A 12,813-nucleotide genomic window follows, 5' to 3' on the forward strand; every position below is an offset into this window, starting at 1 on the left:
GCCGAATTTTGATCACGTGACCATGGGAATGCTGCAATGGTCAGAACTGAAAAACGTTCATAAGTCACTTTTTCCAGTGCTGTTGGAACTTCGAACGGTCACTAAACAAACCGTGGTAAGCCAAGGACCACCTGTATTTATTGCAGTTTTAATCCTGCCTAACAAGAGTTCTCTAGGCAGATTCTAAAACTGCAATAAATGCAATCATTGATGCAGGAGGTACCTTCTTAGATTAGCAACTGGCAGTTGGCAAATAAATTTTCTCATAATTTGCTGGAGGACAAATGAAAGAGTGCTATTTATGCCTTCATGCCTTGCTTAGGAGCTTCCCCCTAAAGTATCAAAGGCTGTTTGATACCCTTAGTTTGATGCATAGGAACAATGGAATTATCCATAAACAATGAAGGACCTTCCCCAGCCTGGTGTCCTCCACATGTCTTGGGATTACAACTCAGGATTTTTAGCTGTTAGGCTAGTCCGGTGTTGGCGAACCTTTTAGACACCGAGTGCCCAAACTGCGCGTGTGAGTATACCCAAACTGAAAGGGGTGCGGGCGCGCACATGCAAACATGCACATGCACTGACATATGCACGGGCATGCGCAGCAGAGACCCAAAGACCAGGGGTGAAACGTTATCGGTTCGGACCGGTTCACCCAAACCGGTAGTAAAAAATGCTACCGGTTCAGGCGAACTGGTATTTCCAACGATCAGCTGTGATGCGTGATTTATATTACCGTATTTTTCGGCGTATGAGACGCACCAAGTTTTCGAAGAGGCAAATTTAAAAAAAAAAAAGGTTTTGCGCTCTGCAGACCTCCCAAAAATGGCCGGTTTTTCGCAAAAACAGCCCCATTTTTTGTCAAAAAAAAGGGCATGGATAGCCTTTAGGAGGCTTATAGAGTGCTCCTCTATAACAGCCCATTTTTTGCTCATTTCTGCCCTCCCCAGCCCCCAGGAGCACTCTGGAAGCCTCCTAAAGGCTCTGCATGGCCATTTTTGTGACCAGGGGGCGGCGGTTTGGTGGCCAAAAATGCTGTATTCAGTGTATAAGACGCACCCAGATTTTCAGCCTCTTTTTTGAGGGGAAAAAGGTGCGTCTTATACTCCGAAAAATACGGTAGCTACACTCGTTGGTTTTTCTGCTTTCTAGCTAATCTAGAACAGTGGATTCCCCCCCCCCCCCCCCCCCCGCTGTTCTCCTTACCTTTGCAGAGTTGGCAGACTTCAAAATGTTCCTGTTTTAGCGTTGCGCGGGTGCGCCAAAGGCGTGCATATGCACACACTCAGTAGCAGTCTCACAGAACCGGTAGCAGACTTCAGAGAATTTCACCACTGCTGAAGACCAGCTGGCTGGCGGGAGGCAGGGCATCCCAACACTGGCAGCGCAACAAGCAGTAAGATCTTTTTCTTTCGTGAGCTTTTGTTTCGTCGTTTGCAGGGAAACAGAAGCTCACAAAAGAAACTCCACGGAGATCTGACCTGGGGTGAAGGTACGCGTGCCAGCAAAGAGGGCTCTGCGTGCCACCTCTGGCATGAATGCCATAGGTTCGCCATCACGGGGCTAGTCCGTTAGTTTGTTTCATTTATTAAATTTATATGCTGCCCATCTCACTGTTGAAGTAACTCTGGGTGGCTTACAAAATGATTTTAAAAACATGAAAACAATTAAAATTAATGCGAATTAATGAGAACTAAAAGCCAAGAGGATGGGTGGCACTGGGATGGAATCCCTCAACCTCATAGCTTAGTTGACCAAGCCTCGTTGGAATTGTAGAATCAATACATCTGAAAGGCACCAGATTGGGAAACCTGGGTGATAATGACTAATCTTTTCTTTCTTTCTTAAAGTGTGCTAATTACAGTAAATTTATCTGTTTTAGCAGAATTGCTTGATGACCAATAAGGTTGCTTGACAATTTTGGAATTCAGCAAATCTGAAACTTTTTAACTAGCAGGAATTTTAAATTTCAGCATTTAAATTGCCTTAACTAAATCAGCATTTGCTGATCACCCAGGCAATTACAATGAGTTCTGACTGGTAGCGATCCTTAGAAGCTTGATTTAGGTTTGTCCGCAAATGTTTTCAAAGGAAAACAAAAAACAACCAAAGTCCAGTTAACTTTTGGAAAAATTGTCTTTGGGAGAACTTTGAGATCTTTCAGCACAAAAAATTAGTAACTTGTCAACTGTCTTTCCTGAAAGCATAAAACATTGTCTGTTTTCCATGTTGGCTCAGAGCTGAGTTTGGGAGTTGAGCACTATTCTGACATGTTTCATAACAGGTACGCCCCTATTGGGATCCTTTTTCTGATCGCTGGTAAGATTTTGGAGATGGAGGACCTGGCAGTGATGGGAGGCCAATTAGGCCTGTATACACTCACAGTGATTCTGGGGCTCCTGATCCATGGCCTCTGTGTCCTCCCACTCATCTACTTCATTGTCACGCGCAAAAACCCCTGGATCTTCATGGCTGGCCTCCTACAAGCCCTCGTTACGGCCTTGGGAACGTCTTCCAGGTGATGGTCTCTCGCAAAGGAATGGGACAGGCAGGCAAGCCATCTGGGGACCGCTCCCAGGAGACTGTGTGTGTGTGTGTTGTTTCCAAGCCTTTTTGGAACTCGCTGTTGGAAAATGTAACTCCCAGCCAAGCCAACAGATTGGGGATCTTAAGTCACAAGTAGCGTATGTGTGTTGTGTGTCGGATTAGTTGCCAGGCCCTTTTGTTGTTCACAGTTGGAAGAAGCAGCTCTTAACAAGATGGGGAGAAGCAGGAGTTAAGGATATTGGCTTGGAAGTATAGAGAGAGAAAAAAGCTTTTCTTTCCTTTGGAAGCCACTGGTAAGCCTTAATTTGCTCCAGCAATCACAATTAATTAAAGGAATTAATTGTTAATGTTGGTTTTTTTATTATCAATTGGGTTTATGTCTGTAACCTTGTTGCTGTTATTTCAGTTTGTATGCTGCCCAATCTCCAATGACTCTGAGCAATTTACAAGTAAAAACATTTAAACCTGGAAAAAAAAACATTAAAAGAATGACAAAAATCAGGAATAAAATAAAGACCCACACACAATTCAAAGTTACTGTTGTTTTGTTAAATTGTTTTGAATCTTGTTTGCTCCATAGAGTCATTTGAGGGACAGACAGCCATATAAATGGGAGTAATGAATAAATGAATATAATATTCTTGAAACTGTTTAGCCACTCTACTCAAATTTCATCCCAGGCAAATTGCATTCCTGCTTGTATGAGAGAATATACGGTTGTGACATAAAATGCCTCCTAAAAGGCCATGAAAGATTCTTCATTCAGGTTAAGAACTTTTCTGATTTTTTTCCCCCTGTTAATTTTAAAATGGCTTATGCCATCGTCTAAGAAATCTTCTAAGAAAATTTTCCATACTTGCTATTTATTTCTTGGATTTCTAGACCGCCCCCTCTCCCAAAAAGGGACTCGGGGCGGTGTCATGGATTAAAACAGCCACAGGCACACTAGCAAAATCTGGTAATTAACATTCAGTCATAAATACGGACAAATGAAAAATGTAACATAAAATAGCAGAACATGGCATTAGAAGTAGAAAAAATAGCAAGGTTAAAATCTACCATCCATCAAAAACATTTGGAGGTTTACATGTTTCTGATCTGGGCTAAAATGGTCAGTCTAGGGCAGTGTTTCTCAAATTTGGCAACTTTAGGCTGTGTGGACTTCAATTCCCAGAATTCCTCAGCCAGCAAGAAGTCCACACAGCTTAAAGTTGTCAGGATTGAGAAAAACTGGTGTAGGGACCTTTCTTTGTTGCAAAAGTGTAGTATTATCCATTCTTCTATGAATCGGCAAAGATAGACATATGGATGTGAAATTTTCTTGCTCATCTTTCCTCTCCTTGCAATCATTGACAGTTTTCTGAAGTTCTTCCAAGGAAATGGATGACCATGTAAAACATTTTAAATATCTTAACGCCATTATTGGACAATGCTGGAAGGAGGAAAAACTAATTGACATCCAGTTCGGTTCATGCCCGTTTCACTCATGGGCTAGGAATAAATTTGAATTCATTCATAGGGATGGGGCTGAAAAAAGAGGCTGCCACAATGTGTCATAGTTAGCTGTGAGGGCCGGGGGAGGGAGGGAGGCCCTAGTGAGCATCAGGTGAGTGTAAGGTGCCAACATCAAAAAAGCCAGATTGTGGGGGTCCTTGGTATTCTTTGAGTTTGGTGGTTTTCTTGCAGACATTTCATTACCCAACTAGGTAACATCATCAGTAGCTAGCAGGGAACGGAGTTTGCAAGAAAACAGCCAAGCTCAGAAAGCACCAAGGGCCACACACTTCAACTCTGAGCAACAAATGTTCTCTTGTATCAGGCCCAGTTTGCACTGATTTGAGCAGAGTCTCTTAGAGAGATCACAAAAAGCAGGCAAATCCAATGTTGGAGCAGATATTCAGCTACCAAACCGAAGGCTTTGCGTCGGTTTTAAGCTTTGTGTTTGAATTAGGCTGAGAGGAGCCATCTTAGGTACCTTTTGGCCTTGTTCGCAAGTTATGAGATGTTTTGCTTCCAGCTCAGCCACACTCCCTGTCACATTCCGTTGCCTGGAGGAAAACAACAGGGTGGATAAACGAGTTACCAGGTTTGTTCTGCCGGTGGGAGCAACTATCAACATGGATGGCACTGCACTTTATGAAGCTCTGGCAGCCATCTTCATTGCACAGGTCAACAACTACCATCTTGACTTCGGTCAGATCATTACTATTAGGTGGGTACTGGCGCACATAGGTGATAAACTACCTGTAAGGACTTGCCTCTCCTATCCTCAAGAAAGCAGAACTCTTAAAACTAGCATCATTTCAAAATGAACTTTTATTGGGAGATAGTGATAGCAAGGAGAGCAAGGCAGGATCTGAAGTTCCCACTCAAAACAGTTAGGTTAAAAGTTGCAGAAACCCTTCCCCTTTGTCCAGTCTGAAAATGAGCCAATCCACAGGTGCGAAGTTGTTATGGGAACCTGGAGCTCAGAAGGTGATAAGAATCTATTCTCAGCTCCTTCCCTCCAAGCTGATACAAAATAGATGACCCCAGGCCAATCCCTCCCCCCTCCCCTTCCCAGGATGGTACATCAAAGTAAAGACCAGAGACAAGGAAAAGTTGTAAACTGGCATCCAGGCCCTCCCCGCAAGAATGGCAGCTGGCAGCGTCCCGATAGGGATCTATGGGGACCTGACACCTCTGCTGGTTTGCTTTGCCAGGTGTGTTCTGCTGCTTAGCACAGAGGTCCCCAACTTCTCCAGCTCCATGGACTGGCAGCGGTGGCGGTGGGCAGAGGGGATGGTTTCACAAGGGCACAACCTAATGCCACAAATGCAGCTTTGTGTGCTTGCCTGACACTTGCGCAGCCTGGTTCTCACGGGGCCGCAGCCGGGGATTGGGGACCCTTGGTTTAGTACATATTTGCCTTATGAGATTTTGGATATATGGATAGTGTCCGTCTGCATTTGTTTTACTTCCTTACGTCGTCTTATCTTAAAATTCAATTTTTAAAGCTTGCTGCATTTGACATCAGCAGTCAAAGAACTTGATTTGTTGCCTCATCCTTGAGTTAGACCAACAAGGCCAAGCTAAATAATTCTGCAGAATTATTTCCCAGCTGGCAAACTGCAGATTTTAATGCAGCCTTCTCCAAACTGATGCCCTATCGGTGGTCTTCTAGATTATAATTTCCACAGTCCTTTGGCCTATAAGATTCATAATCCAGAACTACCTGCAGAACACCAATTTGGAGAAGAGGATGAACAAAATCTGCGAGGCCAGATTTTGAGGAGTCCTATAGCGAGGCACTATCTTATTAACGTTTCTCCAATCTAACCAATGCCCTCTTCACCACAGCATTACTGCCACGGCAGCCAGTATCGGAGCTGCTGGTATTCCGCAGGCGGGCCTAGTGACCATGGTAATCGTGTTGACGTCTGTCGGATTGCCAACGGAGGATATCACTTTGCTTATGACTGTGGACTGGTTCCTGTAAGTTGGTTGGGGCTAAGTCTTATGCTTGTGTTTTAAGTCCACTTTAAATAGATATAGCCGAAAAATAGACCTCTTTTCTGCCTCCCCATCTCCATATCATTGTAATGGAGATGAGCAGAATTTCTCCTGCCCAACTATCATTGAAAAATGAGAATACCCACATTCAGTGATGGAACACCTGCTCTGCCTGTAGAAAGAACTGTATCTACTCTCCAGCATCATTAGATCGGGCAATGAGAAACCCTGGGGATCTGGTGTCCTTTTGCATTGATGACATTGAGTACAAGTAGTCCCCGTTCAGCAACTGCAGTTGAGACCGGCACCTTGGTTGTTAAGCCAAGCAGTCAGTAAGGGAAACTGCAACTCTGCTTACAGTATGACTTCAGCCGTCTTTAGACAGTCGCTGAAAGAGAACTCCCTGTAGCATTTTGGGTGCTTGTGGTAAAAAAAAAACGAAGACAGATTTAAAGAAGATGGGGACGGCTGTTAATTTAGAGGGCAACCAAGTACCTAGAAAGTAAAGATGGAGTCACAGTTTTACATTAAGCATGGTAGTTGGAAGATCGGGTCTTTTGGAAACCTTAAACAGAGGTCCATTGTAGGAAACAGGAGGGCTGATTTAGTTCCGTCTCCTGCTCTAACGTTAGCAGAACTCTTCTGATTGCATCTACCTGACCCACTAGAAGAGGGAGACAAGGAATGTTGTGGGTCCCGTCCAGAGGTGGGCTGAACATACATTAACAAACGGTTTGCTGTAAATGTAAATGCACCAGGGCGAGTGGGCAGGCCCAGCCAGTGGTTGGAACTACCAGTTTGCCCGAACCGGCAGCAGTCCACCTCTGGTCCCGTCCCTAAAAAGATACATCTGGTGGGACTCGGAAGGGCCTTCTCCGTGGTGGCTCCCTCTGTCTGGAACATCATCCCCACCCCCACCCCCAGAGATTAGACTGGCCCCCACTCTAATACTCTTTCGGAAGGTCCTAAAAACATGGTTATGTCAGTGTGCCTGGGGGCCCATCACCCAGAGAGGGATGGAGGCCATTCAGTGGCTAGTATGAATGTGTGTTGTATGGGATGGGGGGTTATTATTTTATTATTTTTCTTTTTCTTCTTTTTATATGCTGTTTTTATATCCTTGTAAGCAACCCTGTGCGAGTAGATGGCAATATAAAATTTATAAATGAAATAATAATAATAATAATAATAATAATAATAATAATAATAATAATAATAATAATAATAATAATAATAATAATAATAATAATAATAATAATAATCCAGCAATATCCACGTGAGACTGAAGGTACACTTCTGTTGACATTTTTTTTTAAACAAAGTTTTATTGGGTTTTTTGAAAAATAACAAGGAAAAAGGTAGTGGAAAGGTTACAAATTTTGGCAGTTGCGATGTGCGGTAGGTGCCCCCTCCCTCCATACTCATAATATACATTTACACAAAATTCATTACTAAATAGTAATATATAGTCAGCATATGAGTTCAATTAATAATTTCGATCAATTTATGTCAAGCAGATTTTCTTATTCATTTTTGTGATCTGAGTTTTCTCGGTATTGCCCCATCTCCCCCCGCCAGCAGAGCTCCGGCCCCTCCCGTGTCCTGTATGTCTGTTGTGGGATCATCTGGTTTTTCTAGGAGTGCTTTATTTTTTTCCATAAAGGCCTGCGCCTCTATGGGTGTATTAATTCTAACTCTTGTGTCCTCCCAGAATATTAGCATACCTTCAGGCATCAACCATCTGAACCACACCCCCTTCTGGTATAGTTTCTTCGCTAATTGCAAATAGCTTTTTCTTTTCTCCCTGCTTCTGTTAACATTGAAAGCTGCAGTCCTCTGCCAAGCAATGTTTGACTTGACAGTTCCTTCTCCTTCTGCTTTCAGGGACCGTCTCAGAACCACCATCAATGTGCTGGGGGATTCACTGGGTGCTGGGGTTGTAGAGCATCTGTCCCGCCATGAGCTGGAGATGCAGGATGCCGAGCTCAGCAACTCAGTCCTTGAAGAGAATGAAAAACCGTACCATCTAATATACCAAGAGAACGACACCCACAAGCACCTCAACAGTGAGACACCAATGTGACTCGGAGGAGTGGAGGGTTGTCGGGATAGGATCTGTAAAATGTCACAACTGTGAAGCGCTAGAGAAGCAAGAGCCAGCCACAGTCCTCCCACAAACTCTCAGCAACTTCGTTTCCCCCCCCCCCCCGTTCCCTGTCACCAGAAAAAAAGGAATGTTTTTTCTAGAACGGTGATCGCGATTTGACAATAAGAGTTCGACCTCGCCTGTCCCGCCTCTCAACCACAGCTGGTGGTATCCTGCACCACAGTCAACTCCACATTTCCTTGCCAAGAAGATAAACTTTGAACATCTTGTGCTGTGCCATAAAGACCAACTAATTTAAATCTTGTACTACAATTTTACCGATTGTGCTCGTTTTTGAATTATTATTTTTTTAGCACTTGAAAAAAATGCGGCCAAATAATATATATATATATACATATGATGCTATATTGGTATGGAAAATGTTTATTTATGAGGATCATTAAAGTGGAGAATTATGTACAGCCTGTGTTTTAGAAAAAAGTGATATGTGCAACTTGTTGCTGCTTTATGACAATTGAACGTTACATGTAGTCACTGCTTAGCGACTCTTTGTAGTTACAGTGGTGATGGAAAACTAACTTTGTGACCAGTCCTCACATTTATGACCTTTGTAGGGGTCCTTTACCTTTGTAAAGGTGAAGTAAAGATTGTAAGCACAAAGGAAAACTGAAGTAATGGTCATAGGTACAGTTGCGGTTTCACTTAGCAACCCGTTTGTTTAACAACTGAGTTGCCAATCCCAATTGTGGTCACTAAATGAGGACTGCTTGAACTATAGTATCATGTCAATGCTTATTTGCTTTTGTCTCCTTATTGGTTAATTGTTCAGAACACAGTAGCTTTGTTTATCAACCCAAGATGCATATGGCTCAGTATCTTCTTGTTTTTTTTAAAATACATTGGTAACTATTTTCAGACACAATTAAGAAGGGGAGCCTCTCTTCTGTAGTGCTCATAGCATCAGGGCACATAGCCTTGAATTGTGACTCATGGCTTTTGATAGATCTCTGCTCTCCCAGTTGTCTCATATCCTTTGAAAGCCACTGAAGATAAGGTCCTGTTGCCTCTTATGCAAACCTCAGGACTTCCAGTACGGCATAAGGACCAGTACACACTCCAGAACCCACTACGCTCCTGCCTTTTCATAGATGGATTCAAAAATATCTTAATGTGTGAAAAAAGATTGTGGAATGTATCACAACCATCAATATTCAATGTACTACAAACAGGTATCTGCAAAGCAGAGCTAAGAAACAGCAATTTTACTTTGGCAACTTAGCTGGGAAAATGTTTTATTAATCAGAAGAAAAGTATTTGTGTTTATTACGGGCGTTGATAGGAAATGTCTTTTAAGATCAAATCCAACACTCTTCGAGTTCTCTTTTAGAATAGAATACAACAATAGAGTTGGAAGGAACCTGGAGGTCTTCTAGTCCAACCCCCTGCCTAGACAGGAAACCCTATACCGTTTCAGACAAATGGCTATCCAGCATCTTCTTAAAGACTTCCAGTGTTGGGGCATTCACAACTTCTGGAAGCAAGCTGTTCCACTGGTTAATTTTTCTAACTGTCAGGAAATTTCTCCTCAGTTCTAAGTTGCTTCTCTCCTTGATTAGTTTCCACCCATTGCTTCTTGTTCCATCCTCAGGTGCCTTGGAGAATAGTTTGACTCCCTCTTCTTTGTGGCAACCCCTGAGATATTGGAAGACTGCTATCATGTCTGCCCTAGTCCTTCTTTTCATTAAAGTAGACATACCCAGTTCCTGCAACCGTTCTTCATATGTTTTAGTCTCCAGTCCCCTAATCATCTTCGTTGCTCTTCTCTGCACTCTTTCTAGAGTCTCCACATCTTTTCTACATCGTGGCGACCAAAACTAAATGCAGTATTCCAGGTATGACCTTACCAAGGTATTATAAAGTGGTATTAACACTTCACGCGATGTTGATGCTATCCCTCTATATTAACATTTTGGTGAACTTGATTCTATCCCTCTTCTATAAATAGATCTATTCTCTTTTCTTTCTTTTTTTGCTAGAGCTTTCCTTTACTCTTCCTGGTTACTTCCCTTTTTTCATTGCATGACAATGAAATTCTTTCCCTCTCCTAGAGGTTTGCTTGTTGCATGCTTAATTGTTGCCCAGTCCTTGCCTTTGAAGTGCGGTAGCCAGACCCATCTCCTCCACTTGCTTTTCTTCCCTCTCCTAGACAGCTTCTACCCGAATCTCCCATCCCATCATGTCTGGCCACGTCTTGCAGGTGGCCTAGGGCTTTAGAATCACTGCCACGAAACACAAGAGTGGGAGGGGATTTCTCCAGAATAGTGCTATTTGGCACATGATGCTGAAAGGAAGCCAAATAAATAACTCTTGCTAGGAGATTTATTTTGAGTCGAGTTGCCAGGATGGCTCTCTGGAATGCTTCTCATGACCAGCCTGTACCTCCATCCATGCTATACTTATCAAGTATGGTGGACTGCAGGATGACTTGGAAAACAATATGCAGCTGTTGGATTGTGAATTTTAAACCTTTGTCCTAGGAAACAGTCATTGTTAGGAAAGAGCAAAATGTGTACTGTGATTCTTGTATGGATGAGGACACTCCCAGTCCCTTCCCCCAAATCTTGCTATCTGATGGGAGCTACAAAGCATGCCTCTTCCATGGCAGCCTCTGCCCTATGGAATACTCTGTCCCTTGACATTTGTCAAGGCTTCTATCTTCTTAAACTTCTGTAAAGCTTTAAAGACCTGGTTCCCCCCCCCCCCCACACACACCTCAAATGCTGGGATCAGATTAAAAAACCGCACAATAGAAGATTAGAATTTTTGTTTTTAATGTTTCGATGTGTGTAGTTTTATAGTTTTAATATGGATTTGATATGCTTTTTAAACACTTTGGGAGCTGCCCAGAGTCGGTTTTGAAGAAGGGCAGCTATATAATAAATGTTTTAAATGAAATAAATAAAAATATATCATTTAGGAGGTGCTTTGTGGTCTTTTGGTACAGATGGGGCAGTAACCCGAGCAATTGTTTGCTTATTCATGGTGAGGGCTAGATCACATTTAGTTAGCTCCCAGGCTTTAAGGCAAAATCCAAATTGACCACATGATGCTTTGGCACAATGGCTCCCAGGCTTATTGATAAGATGATAGCATTCCAGTTCTGGGACTGGGCACGATGAATGTTATAGTATTAATGTGCTCCCTCTTATAACCTGTTGATCCAGCTGTTAAAAGCAAGTAGAGGCAATTGTTCATCACTCATAAGATAAATTACAGCAAAACAAGATTGTAGTTGTAGTTCATGATTGCTATCCTTTAGCAGAGTAGTGGCAGGTAAAGGTAAAAGTTCCCCCATACATGTGTGCTAGCCGTTTCAGGCTCTAGGGGGCGGTGCTCATCTGTTTCAAAGTCAAAGAGCCAGCGCTGTCCGACGACGTCTCTATGGTCATGTGGCCGGCATGAGTAAACACCGAAGGCGCATGAAACACTGTTACCTTCCCTATTTTTCCTTTGTTTCTACTTGCATTTTTTACATGCTTTCGAACTGCTAGGTTGGCAGATGCTGGGACAAGTAACAGGGGCTCACTCCGTTACACGGTGCTAGGGATTCGAACCGCCGAACTGCCAACCTTTCTGATTGACAAGCTCAGCGTCTTAGCCATTGAGCAACCACGTCCCTAGTGGCAGCTACAACACCCCAAAGCAGAGTTCTTTATAAGGAACCAAGAGTGCTAACCACCACCAGTGGCGGAAGCTGAACAATTAATTGGTGATTAATTGGTAAAAAATGGTCTTCAAGTCCATTCTGAATCAGTTCCTTTCCTTCACCCCAAGTTGGATGGATGTCTGATAACCCTTATCTTTTCCCCTCACGCCTATGAATACCCTTGGAGCATGGAAGTTTGCTATTTTCTTACTAGTCTTTTTGCCTGTATGTTTGTCCTTTCCTGACAAAATGATCTGTGTTTCCTCTGCTTTTGCTTTTTGTTTGCTTGGAGTAGACACAAAAATCAAAACTTGTCACCTTCCAATTAAACTCAACTCCTGATAAAAAAATGGAAATGTGGAAATGGTTTTCCACTATAATCAAGATAGTTTTTCCCCCATTCTAGCTGATAGCCTGGAATGCCCACTGGTCCCATCAAACTGCTATTATTCAACCCTACTGAGTTTTCTAGATCTGCCAAATTCAACTACCCCCTAGCTGGGACATTGGGTGAGACAACTGTCAAATAATTATAGATGCCCTTCTTTTCCCCAAAAATCAACTACCTTTAACATCTGAGAAAGGAAGAAAAATCAGAATACAGAATAACAAGAGTTGGAAGGGACCTTGGAGGTCTTCTAGTCCAACCCCCTGCTTAGGCAGGAAACCCTACACCACTTCAGACAAAGGGCTATCCAACATCTTTAAAACTTTCAGTGTTGGAGCATTCACAACTTCTGGAAGCAAGTTGTTTTCCACTGATTAATTGTTCTGTGAGGAAATGTTTCCTTAGTTCTAGGTTGCTTCTCTCCTTGATTAGTTTCCACCCAACTGCATCTTGTTCTGCCTTCAGGTGCTTTATAGAATAGCTTGACCCCCTCTTCTTTGTGGCAGCCCCTGAGATATTGGAACACTATCATGTTAAAGCAGGATAAAATGTGAATTAAAATAAGAAATGGGT

At 42.8% G+C, this 12,813-nt stretch overlaps 1 protein-coding gene across 3 annotated transcripts in view; it reads left to right on the forward strand.

Moving 5' to 3' along the window:
- Window positions 1-11,123, forward strand: part of LOC309383482 (excitatory amino acid transporter 1-like) — a 34,919-nt gene extending 23,796 nt beyond the window's left edge. For all 3 annotated transcript variants that reach the window (XM_081936091.1, XM_081936092.1, XM_081936093.1), the window contains 4 exons: window positions 2,285-2,518; window positions 4,565-4,759; window positions 5,887-6,021; window positions 7,924-11,123. In XM_081936091.1, the coding sequence (XP_081792217.1) occupies window positions 2,285-2,518; window positions 4,565-4,759; window positions 5,887-6,021; window positions 7,924-8,122 (763 nt within the window). In that variant the 3' untranslated portion in view covers window positions 8,123-11,123. The remainder of the gene's footprint in view (window positions 1-2,284; window positions 2,519-4,564; window positions 4,760-5,886; window positions 6,022-7,923) is intronic.
- The last annotated feature ends 1,690 nt before the right edge of the window (window positions 11,124-12,813 follow it).

The sequence above is a fragment of the Natrix helvetica genome (genome assembly GCF_964273705.1).
Source record: "Natrix helvetica genome assembly, chromosome: 1".
NCBI classification, from domain to species: domain Eukaryota; kingdom Metazoa; phylum Chordata; class Lepidosauria; order Squamata; family Natricidae; genus Natrix; species Natrix helvetica.